The sequence below is a fragment of the Lolium rigidum genome, chromosome 4 (genome assembly GCF_022539505.1).
Source record: "Lolium rigidum isolate FL_2022 chromosome 4, APGP_CSIRO_Lrig_0.1, whole genome shotgun sequence".
NCBI classification, from domain to species: Eukaryota; Viridiplantae; Streptophyta; class Magnoliopsida; order Poales; family Poaceae; genus Lolium; species Lolium rigidum.
The window spans coordinates 58,737,328-58,762,394 of record NC_061511.1 but is presented as its reverse complement, the minus strand read 5'-3'; the positions used below and the strand labels follow the sequence as shown (position 1 = coordinate 58,762,394).

Here is a 25,067-nt window from a genome sequence, read left to right as displayed (position 1 = left end):
TGATTTACTTCGCATCCATCGAACAACTTCTCGAGCTCGTTGTACACCTCCTTGTATGCCATCATGCTATCATTGATCGCGTCACATTGGTTCATAACTTGCTGAGCCACCAGCTGTGAGTCGCCAAAGATTTTTAGTCGAGTTGCACCGCATGCTTTCGCCATCTTCATCCCGTGTATGAGAGCCTCATATTCTCGCTTCATTGTTAGATGCGTTAGGGAACGTCATCCGAAGGATGTACTTTAACTTGTCGCCTTCGTGTGATATGAGTACTACTCTCGCGCCAGCTCCTTCTAGTCTTTTGGACCCGTCAAAGTTCATGGTCCAGGTTCTCGACAAATCCGGAGGTCCCGTATTTTGCAACTCCATCCACTCTGCAATGAAGTCCGGCAGTATTTGCGACTTGATTGCTTTTCTTTTTTCATACGTGATGTCCCGAGGGGAAAGTTCTATTCCCCAAAGGGAGACACGACCCGTAGCTTCTGGATTGTTCAATATATTTGACAAGGGAGCTTCATTGACCACTATGATCGGGTGTGCCAAAAAATAGTGGCGCAATTTTCGTGCTGTTGTGAACACTCCATATGCTATCTTTTGGTACTGAGGGTACCTTTGTTTTGAGGGCGATAAAACTTCGCTAACGAAGTATACCGGCCTCTCGCACGCCGTGGAGTTTTCCTTCTTCTTCCCTTTCAACAACTAGCACCGTGCTCACCACTTGGGGCGTGGCTGCGATATACAGCAGGAGAGGTTCCCTTTCTTTTGGCACCACCAAAATTGGTGGTGTCGAGATTGTGCGCTTCAAATCCTCGAAAGCTATGTCGGCTTCTTCGTTCCACTGGAATTTATCTCCTTGCTTTACCAAAGCGTAAAATGGTAACGCTTTTTCACCCAGCCTAGCGACGAATCTGCTCAAAGCTGCGACTCGCCCAGTTAGCTGTTGTATTTCTTTCAACTTTGTTGGCTTCCTCATTGTTACGATAGCTTGTATTTTATCGGGATTTGCTTCGATCCCTCTTGCGGAAACTAGAAACCCCAGAAGTTCTCCTGCTGGGACGCCGAAAGAACACTTCGTCGGGTTCAGCTTGAGGCAGTAACTTATCAAGGTTGTCGAAGGTTTCCTTGAGATCCTCGATCAGCGTTGCCCCCTTTTTTGATGTTATGACGACATCATCAATGTATACTTGCACGTTCTTCCCGATCTGTGTCGCCAAACACTTCTGCATCATCCTCTGATATGTTGCTCCCGCATTTTTTAAACCAAAGGGCATTGTTCTGTAGCAAAACACGCCGTAAGGTGTAATAAACGCGGTTTTTACTTCATCTTCTTCTTTCAATCTGATCTGGTTATAACCAGAATATGCATCCAGGAAGGAAAGACGTTCACATCCAGCCGTGGAGTCGATAATTTGATCGATCCTCGGAGGGGAAAGTGATCCTTTGGACAATGTTTATTGAGACACGTAAAGTCGACGCACATGCGAAGGACCTTAGTGTTTTTCTTCGGCACCGAAGACAGGATTTGCTACCCATGTGGCTTCGTGAATATCTCTTTGATAAAACCAGCTTCTTGTAGTCGATTGATTTCGACGAAGCATGGCTTTGCGGTTTGGTTCCGAAAACGCCGCAAAGGTTGTTTGATTGGTCTCGCTAGTGGATCCAAGTTTAGGTGGTGCTCGGCAAGTTCCCCGGGTACTCCTGGCATGTCAGCTGGACACCATGCGAAGATTTTCCAAGGTGCTCACGGAGGAACTCGACGAGCGCGCTTTCCTATGCGATATCCATGTCGTTTGCGATAGATGTCGTCTTTTTCGGGTCCGTCGGGTGAATCCGCACCTCTTTTGAATTTTTCTCAGCATCTGAAAGTTGATTCTTTGTTTGGCCTTCCAACGTCCGGCAGCACGTCGTAATCGGTCATGCTTTTTGACGCCAAGTACTCAGCTTGCATCCCGAAAGTTTCGACAACCGGTGGAAATCCTTGTCGCACTTATCGGCTAAGGCAAAGCTTCCTTTTACTCGTGATTGGTCCCTTTGGTCCGGGCATCCTCCACAACAGGTATGTATAGTGTGGCACCGCCATAAATCTAGCATATGCTGGTCGTCCCAACAGAGCGTGGTACTCGCGACGGAAAATCCACGACTTCAAATTCGAGCCTCTCGATTCTATAATTTTCTCGGGTCCCAAACTGAACGTCGAGATTGATCTTTCCCAATGGATAACTTGGTTTCTCCAGTGTGATGCCGTGGAACCTTGTGTCTGTTGGTTTCAAGTTTGCTAAGGATATGTTCATCTTCCTCAATGTATCTGCATACATAAGGTTCAAGCTGCTGCCGCCGTCTATGAACACTCGAGAGACATCAAATCCCGCGATAACCGCCGGCGGAATAAGTGCTTATTGCCCTGGTCGAGGAACTTGCTGCGGATGATCTCGCTATTGTGAAGCCGATATCTTGTCCCGACCAATTAAGGTACTCAACTCGTTGGTGGAGGCATTTTCTCCGCCATAAACACCTGTCGTGAGATTACTTTCCGAGCTCTATTGGACGGCCTTCCCTTCGAATCATCGACACTCGCTCCATTGGAGTTAGGATCAACATAAGGTGGTGGTGCAGGTGCTGCCGCTATTCTCGAGCCGATGCCGATTGTCGTCTCGTGATCGCGGGAGGAGGCGGCAAGTGAATCTCGCTTCTAGGTTCTCGAGGATTTCTCTCGTGCTGCCCGCGCGTTAGCGTTTTCCGCATACCGCAACATTGCCTCGAAAATTTCGACGGTCTTTTCGCAAGTGCCCCGACTGTCTTTTACCGTTGTCGTCGAGGAAAAAGTGCATCCGGCACGGTCCATTCATCATCTCTTCGGGGGACACGAAAGGTCTTGGGAACCTAGGCCCGCTATTTTGCCTCGCTGCGTGAATCATCCCCGTTATCACCTCGCTGTTCATTGCTTCTCCGGTAATCATCTCTCGTTGCTTCCTCCTCGTATTTGTCCGAAAACCTGCCGAAATTTGTCCTGGAGTGTCGTATTTCTGGTACTGCCGAGGAAATCTTCGCCTCGGTTGATAGTTTCGACCACGGTCCTCCTCTGGCGACCTGTGCCGTTTGTTGTGGACAGCGTCTTCTCCATCTGCCCATTTATTTGCTATCTCCATTAACGCGGATACTGTCTTTGGATTGGTCCTTCCCAAATCCTCGACAAAATCTCCACGCCTGACTCCTGCGACAAACGCATCTATCGCTCTCTCGTCAGATATATTTTCTGCTGAATTTTTGATGATATTCCACCTTTGGATGTACTTTCTCATTGGCTCATCTGGCTTTTGTCGACATGCTCTCAATTCCTCTAACGACGTGGGTTTTTTGCACGTGGATCTGAAGTTCTTGACGAACACGTCCTCGAAACTTTCCCAGCTGTCGATAGATCCTGGAGTGAGTTTCTTTATCCACGATCGTGCGGCTCCACTCAAATGCACCTGAATGCTTTGCATGGCTGTTGCCCCGGTTCCTCCCGTGAGCTTCACTGTCTCCAGATAGTCGACTAGCCAATCCTCTGGATCTTGAAGGCCGTCGAACTTTTTGAAATTGTCGGGTAGCTTGAATCCTGAAGGGACTCGAGTTTTTCGGACTCTCCTCGTGAAGCATGGCAAGCCGCACATATCTTCGTCGTTAAGCTCCGGAGATTGCCGATGATCCCTTCTGCTTTGTCGTGCTCGTCGACTCTTGCTTGTGCTGCCGTATCTCTTGCTCCACTTGGTCCTTCGGGGGCTGCCGCCGTTGCTGCTGCAGGTCGTGGACTATTTTGCCTTGCTCGTTCCTTCGGGAGGCGTTGAAACGAACGCCGTCCCCATAGCTCCAACTCCTGCTATCGCCATATTGTATAGTGTTTCCCTTGGATCACCCGGAGGTGGTTTAGACGCGAGGATAAAAGCTTGTGTCGCCATATACCCAGCTTCCGGTGTCTTAGGGATAATGTTTCCTCTTGTGTCTATCGACATAAAGGACATGTCGAGGTTTTGAACCAAGTGCTCTCTTTTCGCTTCGGGTATGTGTTGTAACCTTGATCTTCCTCTGTTCCGAGCCTCCCGTGGCTATCACCCGAAGTTCTAGATTGTCGACTCAGATCTGCCCTTCTCCTCGCTGGATGCGTAAGCCGCTTCCTTTCTCCCGTTCAACTCAGTCTGTCTGTTTTTTCAATTCCCTCGCAGCTCGTGCGAGCCTATATTGATATGCTTGCAATTCCTCCGGTGTGGCCGTGGTAGCCATTGGTTCTGTACCGTTCATAGCTCTCGCGGCTCTGTCCCACGCTGTTTGTGAAAGTTGGACTCTATCTCGCGGCTCTGGCCCGACGTATTTATTGCCCAGGCCTTGTCGCAGATTGGAGGGATCGACGTATGGATTTCCCAGATCGTCGAAAGCCTCAGATGTTTCCTCTTGATCTTCAATGGCATAAATCTGATGATACTTTGTACTCAGATCTATGTTGGGTTTGGTGGCATCATCGTTTAGATTGATGAAGACCTTGCCCACTGTGATAGATTTGTCGATGAAGTCATAGCTGTCGACATCGCTTGAGCCATCGCTTATATATGAGTCCGCGAGATGACTCAAACGACATGTCGTTGAAGATCTTGGCGAGTTTCTCTCTTGTTCTGGTGCTGATGTAGCGTGTCGCCGAAGTTTCTTCTTCTCCTGACTCGGTTGACGACGCATAGCTTGAAAAATCGGAATCGACCTTCGACGATCCCGACGAAATCGGAACCTCGACACGATACGATCCTTCCTTCTCGACGCGAAAGTGAAACCTTCCGAACGTCATCTCCATGGGCTCCGCCAGATACGCATATGCATCCAAACGGGAGGGTGGGTGAGTAACAAAATCGACAAGACCAGCAGCGATCTGTTTACCTCGATCCATTGTGTTGCTTGCAGTTGATGATGTCGAAGATCTTGAACGTGCCATCGAGATCAGATCCTTACGCCTCTAATTCCCACAGACGGCGCCAATTGACAAGGTATCAACTTGTCAATGCCTATGGATTGTAGGCTAGGGTTTAGTTAGAAGTAGAGGGCAAGTAGATCTCGAAGGTTTCAGCCAAAAAGTACTCGACGATTATGAAAATTAGGGTTTGCAGACAATGATTCGATGATCTCCTCGTCCCTCGACTCCCCTTTATATAGGAGGTGGAGCCGAGGGATTCGTGTAGTACAAATTACGAGTCCGGGACGGTTTCTAACTCATCCCGCCGGATTACAGTATAACACTTCCTATTACAACTCTTGACTTTCCTTGATATATCTTGGGCTCCCGAATCTTCTTATTCTTCGGGTAGTGGGCCTTCAGTAAACCCCGGGTACTATCTTCGGCAGGCCCATTTGGGATGCCTATGTCACTTACCTTTTGAAATTATGTGTGATGCTAGTGATTTTGCTGTAGGCGCTGTTCTTGGACAGCGAGTAGATAAAAAATTGAATGTTATTCATTATGCTAGCAAAACTCCTGATGCTGCTGAAAGAAATTATGCTACTACTGAAAAAGAGTTATTGGCTGTAGTCTTTGCTTGTGACAAGTTTAGATCTTATATTGTTGATTCAAAAGTTACAATCCATACTGATCATGCTGCAATTAGGTACCTAATGCAAAAGAAAGATGCTAAGCCAAGGCTTATTAGATGGGTGCTTCTTTTTCAAGAATTTGATTTGCATATTATAGATAGGAAAGGTGCTGATAATCCTATTGCTGATAATTTGTCTATATTGGAAAATATTGCTTATGATCCTGTTCCTGTTAATGATAGTTTTCCAAATGAACAATTGGCTGTAATAAAGGTGAGCTTGCGAGATAGTCCTTGGTACGCTGATTATGCTAACTTTATTGTTTCCAAGTACTTGCCTCCAACCTTTTCAGCTCAGACAAAGGAGGAAATTCTTTTATGACTTGAGGCATTATTTTTGGGATGACCCACACTTATATAAAGAAGGAGTGGATGGTATTCTGCGAAGATGTGTTCCCGAATATGAACAACAAGAGATATTGAGTAAGTGTCATGGTAGTGCTTATGGAGGACATCACGCCGGAGATAGAACCGCGCAAAAGGTTCTACAATCAGGTTTCTATTGGCCAACTCTCTTCAAAGATGCAAGAAAGTTTATTTTATCTTGTGATGAATGTTAAAGGGTTGGTAATATCTCCAGACGCAATGAAATGCCTATGAATTATACTCTTGTTATTGAACCATTCGATTGTTGGGGATTCGACTTCATGGGTCCTTTCCCTTCTTCAGAAGGTAACACTCATATCCTTGTCGCTGTTGATTATGTTACTAAATGGGTGGAAGCCATACCCACAAAAAGTGCTGATGGTGAGACCTCTTTAAAAATGCTTCTAGATATTATTTTTCCTAGATTTGGAGTTCCTAGATATCTTATGACTGATGGAGGTTCTCATTTTATTCATGGTGGTTTCAGAAAAACTCTTGCTAAATATGGTATTAATCATAGAATTGCTTCCGCTTATCATCCTCAAACTAGTGGGCAAGTAGAATTATCAAATAGAGAGATTAAATCTATCTTGCAAAAGACTGTTAATAAATCTAGAAAGAATTGGGCTAGTAAATTGAAGGAAGCACTATGGGCTTATAGAACTGCTTATAAAAATCCCATGGGTATGTCACCTTATAAGATGGTTTATGGGAAAGCTTGTCATTTACCTTTAGAACTAGAGCACAAAGCTTATTGGGCTGTGAGAGAATTAAATAAAGATCCAAAACTTGCCGGTTAGAAGAGATTGCTACAATTGAGTTCTCTAGATGAATGGAGAAGTGAAGCTTATGAAAATGCTAAACTATTTAAAGAGAAAGTTAAGAAATGGCACGATAGAAGAATTATCAAAAGAGAATTTAATGTTGGGGATAAAGTCCTATTGTATCGGTCTCGTCTCAGATTTTTTGCGGGGAAATTACTCTCAAAATGGGAAGGACCATATGTCATTGTGGAGGTGTATCGTTCAGGGGCAATTAAAATTAGTTCTCTGCAAGGAGATGCCACACAAGTGGTGAATGGACAAAGACTGAAGCATTATATCTCTGGTGATTCTTATAATGAAGATGTTGATATTATTTGAGTGGTGACTCCGGAAGCTTTCATCAAAGGCCAAATTGACGTACTCTGTAGAGTTCGACTTCGAATAAGTAACAGTACTGGTAATAAAAAGTCCGCGTTTAACTTTCCGAACAATACTTTTGCTATTTTTGGAAAATATGAAAAATTACGAGATCGAAACGGAGTGGAGGAGACGCACGAGGGCGTGCCCCCATAGGCCGGCGCGGGCCCCAGCCTGGCCGCGCCGCCCTATGAGGACGGCCCCTCGGTGTCCCTCTCCGACTCTGGTTCGACCTGGTACTTTCCTTTCATCGTGAAAATTCCTGCTATAAAATTCCTCGGACCCCTGGAGGTCCGTATATCATTTTCTCGTCGTGTTTTGTTTCGAGCTGTTTTCTACCAGGATCTGCTTCGGATCTAGAGCCAGCATGTCTTCGTCGGGAACTCCGAAGGACAGCTTCTTTGAGGATGTCGGCAACCCGTACATGAACGAGCTGAAGATGCACCCGAAGGAATTGCTGCTCGTAGATGGAGAGTTGAAGATTGAAGATGTCCGGGGTCCTAAAGGAGAAGGAAGTTTGGAGGACAGGATGGAGAAATTAGAACAAAAGGTCTTCAACTACAAGAAGATGGCTGAGCGTGAAGTGGACATCTTCCACAAAATTGTGTCTGAACTTATTGATGGACACAAGAAGGAGACTGCAAAGCTGTGGGACGATATCCTCTCGCTTCACGACACTACCAACAAACTCCAAGCTCAACTCTATGATGTTCAGAATCAAAACTGTGAGTATGAAAACAGGTTTAAACACATAAGCTATGCTGCTAGTTTCAGGATTCCCGAGACCAAGATGTCGTTTGTTGATGGAGAGCCTCTTCCTTAGAAGTCTGATGATGGGAAGAATTCACCACCGCCGAAGGAGTAATTCATCATTGGTATTGGCACCCCCTTGGCTTGTTCCAAGCTTGGGGAGTGCCGCGATATCACATCATCACTATCTTTTACCTTTTTATTATCAAGTAGTGTCATATCATGAGTAGGGAAGTTATCATATGAGATGTGTTGCAGTTTGGAAGTATCTCTCTTTTAGTTGCTATGTATCCCTTGGTGTGAGTTATCGTTATGGAATATTAATGAGAAGTTTTATCATTTACATATTGCACATCTTATTTTAGTTTGCAATCCCTATTATATGATTGATCTTGTTGTTTGTATTGGTATCACTTTGGGAGCATTGAGCAAATCTATTTGGTTTTGGAAAACTTAGCATTGGTCAATAGCAACAACACTTTGAGTTTAAGTAGAAAAGAGGAAATACATGTAGATATGTTATTTCATTATCTTTCTTTCTTGTTAGCTCCTAGCTTAGTATTCTGAAGTTAAAATTGTTTGTGCTTACAAGGAAGATGCATGATTGTTTCTATCACATGTATATTTGTTTGTTTCCCTCAACTCTTATGCTTGCTAATCAACCTTGCTAGCCAAAGACCTGTACGAGAGGGAATGCTTCTCGTGCATCCAAACCCTTAAACCAAACCTATGCCATCAGTGTCCACCATAACTACCTACTATGTGGTATTTCCCTGCCATTCCAAGTAAATACTTCATGTGCTACCTTTAAACAATTCAAAAGTTGTTACCTCTTATTTGTGTTAATGTTTTATAGCTCATGAGGAAGTATGTGGTGTTTTATCTTTCAATCTTGTTGGGCGGACTTTCACCAATGGACTAGTGGCTTCATCCACTTATCCTATAATTTTGCAAAAAGAGCTGGCAACGGGGTTCCCAGCCCCGATTAATTAACTTTCATTAATAATTCTCTTCAAATGTTTTGCTCTGATTCATCAGTAAGCAACTTAATTTTGCAATAGACACTCCTCCATGGTATGTGAAATGTTGGAAGGCACCCGAGGATTCGGTTAGCCATGGCTTGAGAAAGCAAAGGTTGGGAGGAGTGTCATCCTTAAATAAACTAAAGTACATGTGTAAACAAAAGAGAAGGGGGATGATCTACCATGCTGGTAGAGATAACGTCCTTCATGGGAGCCGCTCTTTGGAAGTCTGTTTGGCAAGGGGGTTAGAGTACCCACTACCATTCGTTAACAACAACAAACACCTCTCGAACTTTACTTTTATGCTCTCTATATGATTTCAAAACTGAAAAAAGCTCTAGCACATGATTTAATCCCTGCTTCCCTCTGTGAAGGGCCTATATTTTACTTTATGTTGAGTCAGTAAAGCTATTTCCCTCTATCTTAAGCAAGCAATTGAGTTGTTGTGATCAAACCATTTATACTGTGATCTACTTAATCATGCCTTTTATTCTTCCTTATTTAGTACAAGTTTTATCTGAATGAATATAGCTTTGAAGGTTATCAATGATTATGAGGAGATTATTATGATTGAGTATGCAAGTTTTGCTATAAGCTTTAATATAAGAGCGCTGCTCGATAGATAAGTACAATCTGTTAACTGTTCTCTGACCAAGAACGAAGTTTGCCATCACCAATTATGATTTCCTATGCACCTTTATTTGTGATTTCCCTCTACTTGTTTCAAGTTGAATTATATGAGGAAGTTGTTCACTATAATGTCTTGTGTGAATTAATATGATGCTTCTTGTCCGTATTTTATTTATCGACTCTTCACTCCATAAACATGTGGTCTTTTTTACCGAGTTCAGTTTCGCTTGGGGACAAGCGAAGTCTAAGCTTGGGGGGAGTTGATACGTCCATTTTGCATCACTATTTATATCATAATTTACTGTTATTCATCGATATATTTCATATTTAGAGGTGATACTTATGTTATTTCATCTATTTTGCATGTTTCATGATTATTGGAGGATCATTCACCGGAGTCAGGATTCTGCTGGAAAAAGCACCGTCGAAATGCAATATTTCTGGAGATCAACAATTGACGGAAATTACACGGAAGATCTTAATTTTCCCGAAGATGAAGCCAGCCAAAAGGAGGAGCCGAGGAGGGCCGCCATGGCCCCCCCATAGGCCGGCGCGGGCCCTACCTTGGCCGCACCGCCTTGTGGGGAGGTGGCCCACAGCCCCCTTCGGCCGCCTCTCCTTCGCGTACTTCTTCGTCCCGAAAACCTAAGCTCCAGAGAATAATCGCGAGGAGTCACAGCCGCCTCTGCGGGGCGGAAAACACCAGAGAGAAAAGAGCTCTCCGGCAGGCTGAAATCTGCCGGGGAAATTCCCTCCCGGAGGGGGAAATCAACGCCATCGTCACCACCATCGAGCTGGACTTCATTGGGATCATCATCACCATCATCTCCACCGCCGTCACCGTCATCTCCACCGCTGCACCTCGTCACCGCTGTAACATCTAGGGTTGAATCTTGATTGTTTGATAGGGGAAACTCTCCCGATATTGATTACTCCTTGTTATTGATGCTATTGAGTGAAACTATTGAACCAAGGTTTATATTCAGATTGTTATTCATCATCATATCACCTCTGATCATGTTCCATATGATGTCTCGTGAGTAGTTCGTTTAGTTCTTGAGGACATGGGTGAAGTCTAAATGTTAGTAGTGAATTATGATTGAGTAATATTCAATGGTTTGATATTTAAGTTGTGGTGTTATTCTTCTAGTGGTGTCATGTGAACGTCGAGTACATGATACTTCACCTTTATGGGCCTAGGGGAATACATCTTGTATTTGTTTGCTAATTGTGGGGTTACCGGAGTGACAGAAACCTAAACCCTCGTTGGTATATCGATGCAGGAGGGATAGCGGGATCTCAGAGTTTAAGGCTGTGGTTAGATTTATCTTAATTACTTTCTTGTAGTTGCGGATGCTTGCAAGGGGTATAATCACAAGTATGTATTAGTCCTAGGAAGGACGGTGCATTAGCATATGTTCACCCACACAACACTTATCAAAACAATGAAGATTAATCAACTATATGAAGCGAAAGCACTAGACTAAATTCCCGTGTGTACTCAAGAACGTTTGGTCATTATAAGTAAACAAACCGGCTTGTCCTTTGTGCTAAAAAGGATTGGGCCACTCGCTGCAATTATTACTCTCGCATTTTACTTACTTGTACTTTATTTATCTGCTATATCAAAACCCCCTGAATACTTGTCTGTGAGCATTTACAGTGAATCCTTCATCGAAACTGCTTGTCAACACCTTCTGCTCCTCGTTGGGTTCGACACTCTTATTTATCGAAAGTACAACGATACATCCCTTATACTTCTGGGTCATCACCCGCCACGGCCGCGTGTGCCTCGTGTTGGTCTCCCTGCCGTCCGCTTCACTGAAGGTCCTACCTTGATCCTATTTCTATCGATTGCTTGTTTGTTACCTACACAAGAACAAAGATTGAACTTTCTTACTCTTTTTACTTCAGTCTGCAACGTTGCATGCTGGCGTCCTACCGTTTCTAGCCTCCGATCTCGTTGTCGTCTTCATTGAAGTGTAGTCAGGTCCAAGGTCTCGCCTTGGTCGACTTCAAAAGAAACCGGAGTCCTAAACTAAGGCTGGTGCCAACCCAACGCCCCACTCCCGCCCCGCCACGTCAGCTTTTGGGCCACTCTCACCCCACTCTCACCCCACTCTCACCACACGGTGCCAATGCATGGGCTATAGTCCCCACTCTCACTTCTCTCCCCTCCACATCACCATTTCTTTTCCACATTAAGTTATTTCACTCGATTTTGGGCCACTCTCACCCCACTCCCGCCCCACTCCCGCCCTGCTCCCGCCCGCTCCCGCCCGCCTCCAGCCCGCCTCCCGCCCGCCTCCAGCCCGCCTCCCGCCCGCCTACCGCCCGCCTGCCTCCCGCCCCGGCCCGCCAACGCGCCGCCCCGCCTCCCGCCCCGCTCCCGCCTCCATCTCGCCGCCTACGCGGGCGACACCCGGGCGGTAGCGGGCGCTACCGCCGGGCGAGCCAGCCGGCGCCCGCCGCTCCACTCCCGCCCGCCTACCGCCCCTCTCCCGCCCCATCGCCGCCGCTACCGCCTCCCCTCCAGCCTGCGCTGGCACCGGCCTAATCAGCATTCAGAGTAGTGCCAGAGTGGTATTACCTGTGCTCCTGAAATCCTAGCGCCTGCAAAGGGCCGTGTTAGGTGTCCGTCGCCTGACGCGGGGCAAAATATCAGTTGCTTTCCAGGCCGTACGATCAGAATCGTACACTCATCAATAAATTGATCTCCTCTCTCCCCGCACGTGGGCTGGTTGATTTCTTTGCTGCCATGCTGCGTCGGGTACTGCACCAGCTGCATGATGAAAGCGGCCTAGCTAGGTACGGGTGGAGATGGAGCTTGCGTGTTATACTTGGTCATCAGAGTGGAGCCCACCATGTGTTGCCCATGGGATTCAGAATAATAGGATTCCAACAAAATATTAGGTGTTTACAACAGTGGTTGACAACAATTTCGCTAGAAACAACAAAATTAGCACTAATAATAATCCGTGTCAAAAAATATCTTTACAACAAACCACTGATATATTTGGTACAATAAAAACAACTAATTCAACAAAAAAATTGGGTGTTTACAACAATAATCAATAATGAACATCAATTCCATCAAGAATAATTCCCCTCCAATTATATTTACAACAAAATCGCTCACTTGACGTACAAAAAGATTACCATTACAACAATTTTTCACAACAAGTTCAAAAAAAGTAATGTTACAAAAAATGATAAAACAATATTTTTTCTGTGGATGGTTTACAACAAAAATCTGTAGTAATTTCTACAAAAGTAAGAAAAAGTTACAACAAAACCACTAATTTTATAGCAAATAAAAAAGTTAAGCAACAATTTTTTGATGCAGGATCATTTACAACAAAAGCTATTAACTATTTCGACAACAATTATAAATTATTACAATAAAAACAAATAAGTTAGCTATTGCCGATGATTATCAATACCTACAAATATTTTGGCAGTTTACAACAATAATTAACATCAATATTAATATTTCTTTTGGCCGTTTACAACAATAGCTAGCAACAAATTTCGACAAATAATTAGCTGACGCTGGAGAATTAATCAGTGAGACATGTCGCTTTCACCTCACCATACTGCCATTGTGTCAGGTAGCTGTTCAGGGTGTGGTGGAGGATAGCGTGCTGTTGGCCTCTCATCTTTTATATGAACTCCACACTACATGATTTCTCTCAACATGCAAGCATGCCACATCATCAACCTGCCACCTCATCATATTCTCAGATTTAATCCTAATTATTTTTAGAGAATACTTCCAACTCAGCGATAAAACAGTGATTAAATCCTAAATGTAGCATTCAATTATTTTATGAAGATGCTACTACGATGGAGAAGGCACTTCCGACTTGGTCTCATTACAACCCATTAATCCAAGGAGACCATCAGGCGAGCAACGAAACGTTTTGCCTGTCTCCATCTCCACCCTATTTTCTCCCGTCGCCCTTCCTCCTCAATCTTCTCTTTTCCGGTACAATCTTCTTCCTCTACTAATTCTAGAACCTTTCAATCTCCATGTCATTTTGATAGCAGTTTTCCTCTGATCTACTCATGAGTTTTTTTTTCCGTGGCTCTGCAGGTGAAAGTTAGATATGATTGTCCGTCGCCATTCAAGACGGATGCTGTGTCGCTGGTACTGATCGAATTGTCGATGCTAACGTCTGGTTGTTTTCTCTAGCAGTCTGGCTTCGTTGGTCATTGTATTCGTCATCAGGCAAGGATGTATTGTTTTGGGGCAAAACTGTTGTCGTGTAAGAAACTGACCAGGGCAGCAATTAGCTAGCTAGCTTGGCATCATGTTATTCTTTTCAGCCTTTCTGGAGAGACATTGAGTACCAGAGTTCATTAGCCTCAAGTTCGTTTGTCTCTGCGTGAGTGCACGCAGCCGTCGATCTTGATGACTCCCTGGCAGAAGTAAAGCGGAAGCTGCCGAACCTAAGGCTAGCGTTCTCTATGCATGCCTCTCAATTCCATTATAAAATTGATGTATTTGGTTTCCTCTACTGCTTCGCACTGCTAATGTCTTCCAAGTTCCATCCAAGCTACTGGCCAGCTTTAATGGTTTCAATAGGACACGGAAGCCTCCATTAGGGAATGAATCAGTCCCATATGGTTGTCAGTGCATCTTTTGATCTTTTGATGCTTAAAATCAAATATATCCTAGGTGAGTGCCTCTCCTACTATTTCAGTTTGTACGTATGGTTAGGGTATTTTTTGGATGTAAAACACGTCTCCATGTACTACTAGCTAGGTCACATAAAAGGATCACCTATTTAATCAGTGATCCAGAGATCAGGTACGTCGCTATCACCCAACCTGTGAAACATAAATCGGATGTGTAAACACTATGCGTTGTGGTTTGTATCTAGACACCATATTTGTTTATATTCCTTTTGTCAACATTATTTTTCTTGCAACTAGCCAAATAAATATAATCTATAATAAGTGTAGCTACTGAACTTCTTTTGAAACAATTGTATTATGATTTGTATTTGCTAATAACATTATTTTAATAACACTATAATTACTACATAGTAAATGCAGCATGTCTTTCCGCTGCATCGCGCGGGGTGTCATCTAGGTGCTACAATTATGGTGTAGGGCTTGCATGCAGCCATGCAGGCGAGTGCGGCAGCCTACCAGTAGCCTAGCTAGCCTCGCATGCATGACTTGCACGAATAGTAGTACAAGCTAGCAATGTGCGCGGAACCACTAAAGAAAGTGAGCTATGTGCGGGAGAAAATCAGCTTAGCCGCGTTGAGAGTGTGAGCGACCGATCCACGCGACCCGATCGATCGCTCGATTAGGATCATTTTCCGCTTGCAAAGACATCCTTTTAAATCTATTTCTTTGCTTTCACTCGCTGACAGCTGAACCCCTCCGTCAGCCTCCACCGGCGCCACCTCGGCTTCCCTGCCTTGTCAACATCTCAGTCAGCGTCCGGCCCTGCTTGTCTTTCCCTGTGGCTACCTCCCCTGCTGATATAAAACCTTTTCTTTTCTCTGTTTTCTCAAAATTCTAGAAAATGCCCTTATTTTGCAATATTTATATCTTCTATTTCGTAACTCAAATGAAAATATTTTATGTATGAATTTTGATCAGAAAAGTTAGAGGAACATGAATATGACATCCATATGCATGTTTGCATTTCGCATCATGTCGTGTCGTGCTAGTTTGCATAATCACCTAACATATAACATATGGAATATGTGGGATATTATATAAATGTTGTCCCGGTTCCATTTAACATTGAGTAGCGCACCCCTGCCATGTTGTGTAAGGGCATCTCCAGCGGCGCGACGATAAACGGTCGCTGAGCGACCGTTTTCGTCCGCCGTGACCGGAAATGCGTCTGGCACCACCTCCAGCGGGGCGACGCAAAGTGATCGGGCCGTCCGCGGAGACGCAAACCTGGCCCAAATATGCACCTCGGATGCGTCTCTACGGACGCTGCGCGGACGCGCAAAGTGTCCGCTCGCGTCTGGCGGACGTTTCGTCGGGCCCGCCTGGCAGCGACCCTGCGTCGATGCGTCTTCTCAAACGCGTCAGCGATTGCACCGCTGCGTTGCTTCGGCAGCCTGCGCCACTTTAATGGCGATACCTCGACTGCCGAGCGGCCGCAGCCCACCTCCGGCAACCACGTTAATGGTGACGCCACGCGTCCCGCAGCCACCGCATGCCTCTGGCCTAAATAAAGGGGGCGCGCGTTTTCTTCCTCATCCACTCCTCCAAAGAAACCCTAGCCGCCACAAAGCTCGACCGTAGCGCCGCCTAGGTGTTCCTGGGACGCAGCCAGGCCCGCGAGGAAGTCCATGGCCGGTCCTGGTGGCCGGCGAGGCGGTCGAGGCCGCGGCCCTGGGCGCCCCCGTGGCGGGGGCAGGGGCCACCGTGGTGGAGCAGCTACGGCCCCACGCTCGCCGTCGCCTGCGCCCTCGTCATCTTCGCACGAGGACCGCTGCTTCGACTTCCTCCTACGCATCGACGACGACCCACTCGGCATCAAGCGGCTCCCGGACAAGTTCGCCGAGTTCGTCGATGGCGTCGAGCCGGCGCATTTGCAGCTACGGGAGGCCATCTGCAACTTCTGCCTCTGGACCGTGGAGGTCTTTTCGACGAGCAGGGCAAGATGTACCTACACACGGGGTGGGACAAGTTCACCCGCGACCTCGAGCTTGAGCGCGGCTGCCAGCTCACCTTCCTCTACGAGGGTGATGACGAGATGATCGTCAAGGTGTTCGACGACACGGCGTGCCGCAGGCACTACCACACCGGTGAATCCGGCTCGGATACCGATAGCTAGAACTTAGAGTGTTCTTTCTTTGTAGCGAATCTGGCTACGGGCCAGACGAAGCCAGTAGTGGAGGTTTCTGGATGTTCGTCCTCGGTAGAACCAACAAGGGCACCATCTCCCGCTAGATTTTCCAGTTTGGGTGAGTGAGTGTGCCCTCGAATGTTCTTTCTTGGCAGGGAACATACGAAAATCAACACAACTTGTTTCCTCATTTTGCAATATTTTATTTGTGTCCACCATGGTTCAAACTATGTATTAGTTTGTGTAAACCATGTTCTCAATTATGTATTAGTTTGTGTAAATCCATGTTCCAATATATAATATTTGGAATATGTTTAAATGGAGTAGAGAAAAAAAATAAGAAAAAATAAATGCGTCGCCCCGCTGGAGCAGCCCCCAGACGCAAACGGACGCGCGGACAAAAACAGTCATTTTAGCGTCCGCGGCGCGATGCAAACGGACGCTCGCGGATATTAAAATGCGTCGCGCCGCTGGAGATGCCCTAATGCTAATCAACATTTAACTTTGTCGGTAAAAATGCAACTCCAACCTTAATTTTTTTGTACGGGGTTTCGATCCCGCTTAATATGGATAAGTTGCATCGCACATATTTGCCATGTCATGCATATCATATCATGATCATGTCGATTCTTTTGTCATAGTAGTAAGATGTGCATCCGTTGGTTGTTGTAGCGCTTTGCTTCTTCCCGGATAGGATCACGAAGTGGTGCAGTGAGATACGATGAGTTCTCCGGATGTTCCTCGATAAGCTTTAACAGGTAAGCATTTCCACACTTGTGTCTCTGCAGGAGTCCCTCACCTATTTTATTTTTCCTTCTCTCTTATGCTAAACTTGAGTCATGTTTTTGTCACGTGTCCTATCCACATGTTACCTCAAGCAGCCCATATTGCCTCCACCACCCTCCTATAACTGTTGTTTGGTTATCGGATCTGCCTTGCGAGTCGTAGTGCATGCTAGTGCCGTTTATATCTCGTTACCGTTACCGCTATCTTATCGGGTTATCTGTTGGGGAACATGACACATGGTTTATGGATATATCTGTTGAAGAGTAACATGGTTACTTTAATTGTTAATAGTTATTAGCGGAGGCATCAGTGGGTCAGTTGCTCGTTTTATGACGACTCACTTGTGTTTCTTTAAATCTAGGACCCCGAGTTCTTGTTATCTGTTCTGAGACTGAGCGCTATAACCACACTTGGGTATGTTTATTGGGTCTCCCCTCTACCACTACCGTAATCTTTAGCTTTGTCCAGTGACCACAACTAGTTTCGTAATGTTTTACCATTTGTTATTGCGTGCATGCCAGCCTGTTACTTTTTTATCTTTGGGAAGCCCTTGGGTGCCTTGTATCCCTTGTTTCTGGTATGCACGTATAGGTTTGCGGCCTGAGCGATTATCGCATGTTGAGCGGGTTATTCTCCCCTCTGTGTGTTTTGACCCTCGGAAGCCATGCACGCAATAGCTAGGTCCGCTTCGGAGATTCGGCCGAACTTCGATACACGTTTAACTTAGTTAGGTGGCTTTCTGGACATTGTTGTCATGAAGGAGAGTGCGAGTCGTGATGCTCCACCTTATAGTACAAAGGACGACTGGTTGACAAATGCTTATACGTCTTGAAGTCTTGTTAAGTACGACCCCGTACTTATTGTTGTTTTGGGACATAACCGGGCAGGTATGAAGAACAGTACGATGAAGAACGACGCTAGCGAGGTTATCCTTTCGGCTTGGCCTGGGCAGGGTTATGGACGCCACTGGTTATCTTCAGGACTCTTAGTCCAATTTGTATCTTGTCCGTACTCGGACATATTTGATCTTCTGTATGATTTGGATCTTATGTTGTATATTTGTATCTTGACTCGTTGGAGTCGTTGTTGTAATATATCTGTTTCTTGTGGGCTCTATTGTAATCCTGTTGTAATTTTATCGCTCGTGTTAATTCCTCCGGCATCATGTGTGTGATCCGTCGCGCACGTCGTGTCGGATGGCGTCTCAGAATCGATATCGTGCGGATTTCGGCGGATTCGCTACGATCCACATGGTACCGATTTTAGGGCGTCACAATATCTATCATAGAAAATCCATAATGACAGTATGCAAAGTTTTGTCATCAAAGATCACATATTTAGTGAAAATTTAGAGATTGTCAACGATTGTGATAATAGTTGACAGCCCAATATCGTCATGGTAAATTTAGCGAACGTGGATGGTGCAGTGGCAAGGTCTCAAAATAAGTGGTGTTCGATAATCGCTGTGGGAGTGGTGTTTAGAGATGAACATGGTGTTTACCGTGGAGCTTCATCAGTGGTGTTCGATGGAGTATGTGATCCAACCACATTGGAGGCATATGCTTGCAGGGAGGCTCTCTCTTTGGCTGGGGACATGCAGATACATGAAGTTTCAATTGCCTCTTATTGCCTGACGGTGGTCAAGGAAATATCAGAAGGTGGGAGCCGAAGCAGCGTTGCATGGTCCTGAGAGACATTGAAGCTCGGCGTTTTCAGTTTCAGCGTCTTGAGTTTGTTCATGAACAGCGTGACTCAAACGGGGAGGCACATCGACTAGCTAGGACAGCTACTAGCCAAGATATAGGTCGACATGTGTGGTATACTAATCCTCCAGGTCATCTTTGTATCCCTGCAAACATTACAATTCAATAAAGATCACGATGTTCCACTTAAAAAAAAAAACTAGCGATGGGTAGGGGAGCTTCCTATACATCGCATGTTGCGTCCGCGAGCGCATGGATGCACGCAGACAACGCTCTTGGGCCGCGGCCCGCTACCGACACAATCTCTTCTTCCTCTGTATCTTCTGCATTGAATAGAACACAACTTAGCCCCCCCCATCGCCACCGTCGGCTAGGCCGCCACCCGCGAACGGCACCCCTATCGCGAAGCCTCGCCGCCCCGCCCTCCTCCACCATAGCCCACCGCCAGTCAGCAGCCGCCCCGGCCCCCCTCCCCCCAACTCTGGCCGGCACCCCGCACCCCCTCCCGGAACCACAAGATCTTGTCGCCAGCGAGCTCCCCGACCTACACCCCACCCACCCTAAACCGTAAGTCGGCGACGTTGCGGCCAGCCGCGTCGTCCCCATCTTTGATGAGATCCACTCCTCACCTAGCCGACGACGCCGCGACCAGCCGTGTCGTCTCTGTCGGAGGCGAGCTCCTCTCAGTGGTCGATCTTGGCGTCGTCTTCCTCCCATCAACCTTGTCGCTAGCTAGGTGGGCTGACCCGTTGCGTCGGTGGACACACACATTTCCGCGCTAACCGACACAACAGGCGTCAAATAGGATTTCCCGATGGGTAGGCACTCCCGGAGAATAGGCCCTCCCTCTTTTGGGTCCTTTCTGAGCCTCTTTGGATCTTTTCTTCCTGTTTATTTGAAAAAATAAAAATAAATCAGAAAAAAATGAGCAGGCCGTGCCGTGCTGCGGGCTACGGGCCTCACCTGGATGGACGTGCACGGCCCGTTACTTGGCGTGACGGGCCAAGCACGCCTGCTTCCTGGACCGGCCCGCAAAATTCGGCCAGCTAAAACCCTAGACAAAAGCTTTGTCCGCTCTCTTCCCCGTTTCTCTGCTGCTCTGTAGTCTGTACGCCCACCTTCCCCCAGAATCTCACGCAGAATCGCAGATGCTCTCCGCCGCCTTCGCTGCTCACCCCGCCACCGCCGCCGCGCTGCAGCGGCATTCCGTCCGCCCGCGCCAGCTATTCTCGGCTCCAATCGCCACGGCGACGCCAACGCGGCGGTCACGAGCGGCCATGCTTTCGGTGAAGAACGCCGTCGCTAGCCAGAGCCCTCTGACCGCCCGCGCGGCGCCTCGCGACCTCTCTTTCCCGATACTGGTACGTCTCTGATTGATGGCATTACAGATCTTTTGGTTTCTGTTTCTACTTTTGTTGTTGTTTTCATATTCAATATCCATTTATCATGTCCAACTTAAGCATTACCTTAATGCATGAAATTGAGATTAAACCTAAGATTGGTAATTACTTGCAGTAGTTCAGTAAATTTCAGTTGAATCATTATACCTATATTTATATTTTTAGGTGAATAGTTGCACCGGCAAAATGGGGAAGGCTGTTGCTGAAGCAGCTGTATCTGCTGGTCTTCAGTTAGTTCCCGTGTCATTCAGCGCAGTGGAGGTTCCTGATGGAAAGCTCAACATTTGTGACAGAGATATCCATATTCATGATCTATCGGAAAGTGAACGTATTCTCAGTTCCATTGTTAAGGACTACCCGGATATGATAGTTGTTGACTACACTGTGCCTGATGCTGTTAATGGTAAGCATATTAGTCATTTCTACTGGACAGCTAAATTTTTTATCCCCTTAGATACAAATACGATGCTGTAAACAATGCGGTTTATTTGAGTTCATTTGTACTATTGTGAGTTCTTATACATAATCCTTTCCTATTGGACAAATTTCTTGGTTACTTCGATTGAACATTTCCTTGGAGGTTGAGTTTCTTTCTTGTACATACAAAGGAACATATTCAAATTATCCCCAGATATTGTCAATAATTTCCAAAACATAGAGAACATTATCCAGATGTCTTGTTAGTTCCTTGTCAAGTTGTCATGCATATATTCTATTTGCCACTCTATAAAAGAAACATGAAGGGCGTTATTTCCTAACCAGGGATTATTTGTTTATGATTAGGCAAGCAATTTGTCTGCAATTCTGCATAATGCTTTGATGTTCAGTTTTTGTAGATTATTTGCTGTATATTCTTGCTTCTATTGATAGTAACTTGGTATGCAGCCAACGCTGAACTTTACTGCAAACTTGGCTTGCCATTTGTAATGGGCACAACGGGTGGAGATAGGCAACTGTTGAACAAAACAGTGCAGGATGCGAATGTTTATGCTGTGATATCCCCACAAATGGGCAAGCAGGTATAGTTATTTTCATCACCTGGTCAATGTGCATGATCTTTCCCTTTTGACACTGGAACTTCTTATTAGGTTGTTGCTTTTCTTGCTGCCATGGAAATCATGGCAGAGAAATTCCCTGGTGCATTCGCAGGTTACAAACTAGAGGTATCCTTTGGTCTTTAAGATGGAAATTTATGATTTCCTTTTTTATTATTTGTTTTGAACTTTATTGGGTGCTGCACTTGACTGATATGGGTTGTGTTTATTATTGGCTCAGTAAATTACTTGTATTAATATTCATAGTTGTTCCGCTAACTTGCGGAGTTGAATTTTATTAGATTATTAAAGACCCATGTGATGATGCAGAGGTTTTTAATTTGATGCAGCAATTACTAAAATATGTACAAGCCAGTGCATTGTAAAAAAAGCCATTCTAATAAAATTTGAGCTGATCAACTGACATGCGACAGTAATAAAGATGGAAAGTAGCTACTTGTATAGATTGTCACTAGATATTTGGAACGGGGAGCAGGGGTATCTTCCATTGCCTCTGCATATGATTCTATAATGTCATTCACATTGATTATGTGTTGTCTAACTTCTGCCACAAGACATTCAATCATTGTTCCAAAATGGCACAAATCATTACTTTTGTGAAGATTTGTTTCAGTGACAGCAGTTCATTCATGTTTGGACCAACACATGTTGGATTCTGAAGTTGAAATGAGCACTAGTACTTATCTGTGGTTCATTTTGGTGCAAACGACTCTTATAAATATGTGAGCCAGTGCTTGGACCATCACCTTTTGTATTTGGCACAAAGAGTTGGGATGCAAACAAATAGTTATCGGTGGTTCGATTTAGGACAAACAATAAGTATAATGGTATTAAGCATGTAGTGTTATCTAATTTTACTTTGTTCAGTGCAGAATGTCATGCATGATGGGCTAATATGTTCAGCCAATAACTTAGATAATTAGAGTTTTCCTTATTTGCCTCCATATACAAATACTGATGTTCCATTTCTGAATCCCTGCGTTGTTTTTACATTTGTATCATTGCTGTTACACATGGCTCCTTTTAAATGTCAAATTAACACACTTCCATAGGTCATGGAGTCTCATCAAGCGACAAAATTGGATGTTTCTGGAACTGCCAAAGCTGTAATCTCTTGCTTTCAGAAGTTGGGTGTTTCATTCGACATGAACGAGGTACCATAAAACTTACAACAAAGTCATCAAATTTTCATCCTGGATTTCTTTTCGTTAAGCTTTAGCTGTAATTTATTTTCATCGTTAAGTGCCATTTCAAGATCATCTGGTTGGACACTTGATCTTATTTACCACTTACCGGTCATAGTGTCCCAGTTGAACTTCACACTGTGCAATGCAAATTTCAATCATGGATTATTCATATTTGGCAACCTCCCTACGTACATGGTGCTTTATGCAAACTTCATGTAATATTAACTTCCAAGTGGCAAAAGTACCTTTTTTTTGTTTATTTAGTTCATTATATTAATCTGTCAGTTAAGGATTATGAGTTGCTCGACTTTTCGCGGCTTGTCCCGCGACTTGTCGGCCTGTCGTGACCTCACTGTCGACAACCTGGAGCGGCTAGTTGAAGTTGTCGATCGACTAGTTGATTAGTCGACGACAAATCACGACTAGTCTCTGTTTTTGAGTCGAGCAACTAGTTCTGGGCCACGACAAAAAGGCCTGCCCATGAAACCCTACCCCTCCAGATTGGAACAGGCCCCTCCCACCTAGCTGCCTTTCCTATTGCCACCCTTCCCCTTGCACCGCCTCTCGCCTGGCAACTGCTAACTCGCCTATGCCATCACAGAAGTGGAGGCCCTGCCCACTGGACGTAATTGTAACAGTATCAGGTTCCTCTCCGCTCCCCTATGCCATCAATATATTGTATGTAGTGTACTACCAACTACCATTAGTAGCATATTTACTCAGTATTTTTAGTAGTTACAGCGCGACTACATGTCGAGAAGTCTAGCACTAGTTGAGACTAGTCACGACTTGTCTGTGAGTCGGTACCCCAGCGACAAGTTGCGACTCAGCGACTCATAATCCTTGCTGTCAACTGGAGGTTTACTATGATCCAGCTCCCCTGTGTCAGGCCTTGATTGTCACAGTGTCTCAATTAGTCAATATTAATTTTCGTCCAGTAGTACTAATGGAGCACAACCTTCTTTCTCAACTTACGTGGAGAAAGCCCTGCTGTTTTTCATGGTTTTCTCACACTGGTTTGTTGTCATTCCTGTAGGTAAACTTGGTTAGGGATCCCGAAGAGCAGATGGCCATCGTCGGTGTCCCAGAAGAACATCTTGCGGGGCATGCATTTCACAATTACCATCTCACTTCACCTGATGAGACGTAAGCTCTCTTCCTTTCAGAAGATGCTAGATTCTGTATTGACTTTGGGGAAAACTCGCCTAGTGGGATGAACTGACTTAATTACTCTTGCTATTGCAGAGTGTCTTTTGAGTTCCAGCACAATGTATGCGGCCGTTCAATATATGCAGAGGGAACTATTGACGCTGCCATGTTTCTCCGTAAAAAGGTCAGGATTGTTACGGAGTAATACATGATGCTTGAAGGAAAACATATTCTGTTTAGTGCCTTGCTCTAGGCAGATTGATACTCCCTCCGGTTCATATTAATTGACTCTAAAATGGATGTATCTAGACACATTTTAGTTCTAGATACATCCATCTTGAAGTCAATTAATATGGATCGGAGGGAGTATTGACTGTTTTGTTTTGCTACTGCAGATACAGGACGGGGCGAACAAGAAATTATATGATATGATCGATGTTCTGAGTGAGGGCAACATGAGATGAACAGGGCTATTTTAGGGTTAGAGTAATTGTGTAGCCCAGTGATGGTGTTGTATAAACTCTTGTTTTGCGGCAAAATATATTAGGCCACTGCCGAGCTGTAGCAGTTTTGCGTCCTAATTGAATCTTAGGTTCGTCAAAACAAGTTGTCAACTCTTTAGTTGTGGGCAAAAAAGACATTTGGACAAACTTGGGCTTCTGTTTGAGGCCAGAGTTAAGTGCTATTGCGGCAGTGGATGATGGAAGGAAAATGCATGCAACATGATCGTGCAAACTGTTTTTGACCGGTCTACATCTCTAGAGTTTGAAATAATGCAAAAAAACTAAATTCTAAGCAAATTCAAAGATTGATAAATCTCTGGAAACCTCTCCTACGTGAGGACAAAGTTCATAACCAAGAGACTCAACTCTGGACTTGAAGGGAACAAACGACTTCATGTGGCCGCCTATCTCCCTATTCTTTCATCTAGCTTTGTGAACTAAATACTTGACTCTGGTATATGCAGACATACAAGACATGAGGAATTACCACTGAATTGTGAGCGTATAAGCTTGAAGCCTCTGACCTACCTGAGGACCAACTTCATAATCAAGACTTTTAACTCTGGATCTACCAGAGGACCGATGACTTCATATCACGCATATCTCCCGTTTCTATATAATGAGCAAGACTTACCTAGGGAAACAATGAGTAGCTTATTGCTCATTTGCTCCTGCCGTAGATGTGTCCAGCACCATTCCAACATTATTTGTTGTATCTTTGCACACCACAGATATGACTCTAGTATATGTAGGCATAGAAGGCATCATGAATTAGCAATGGACCGTGTGCGCATAAGCTTGATCTGCTTGTTTCTCATGCACAAGGTGCACATGTGCTGTGTACCGGATTGAGTTGGCGTGTCACAACTTGTCTTGACCGTCATTTGTCTATTTGTCATG

General features: G+C 45.1%; 1 protein-coding gene across 1 annotated transcript; it reads left to right on the top strand.

Annotated features, from left to right (window-relative positions):
* Positions 1 to 20,021: 20,021 nt before the first annotated feature.
* Positions 20,022 to 24,371, top strand: LOC124708469 (probable 4-hydroxy-tetrahydrodipicolinate reductase 1, chloroplastic). The gene is made up of 8 exons (XM_047240153.1): positions 20,022 to 20,234; positions 20,439 to 20,676; positions 21,159 to 21,292; positions 21,362 to 21,436; positions 22,381 to 22,482; positions 23,552 to 23,661; positions 23,761 to 23,848; positions 24,060 to 24,371. Exons 1-8 carry the CDS (start codon positions 20,022 to 20,024, stop codon positions 24,126 to 24,128), a joined length of 1,029 nt encoding a protein of 342 aa, XP_047096109.1. The 3' UTR covers positions 24,129 to 24,371.
* Positions 24,372 to 25,067: the final 696 nt, after the last annotated feature.

Bases quoted from the DNA above. Each gene is read 5' to 3' on its own strand.
- LOC124708469 (XM_047240153.1), top strand. From the start codon at position 20,022: ATGCTCTCCGCCGCCTTCGCTGCTCACCCCGCCACCGCCGCCGCGCTG. The intron at 22,483-23,551 runs GTACCATAAAAC...TCATTCCTGTAG, and splicing joins TTTCATTCGACATGAACGAG to GTAAACTTGGTTAGGGATCC. The intron at 23,849-24,059 runs GTCAGGATTGTT...TTGCTACTGCAG, and splicing joins CCATGTTTCTCCGTAAAAAG to ATACAGGACGGGGCGAACAA.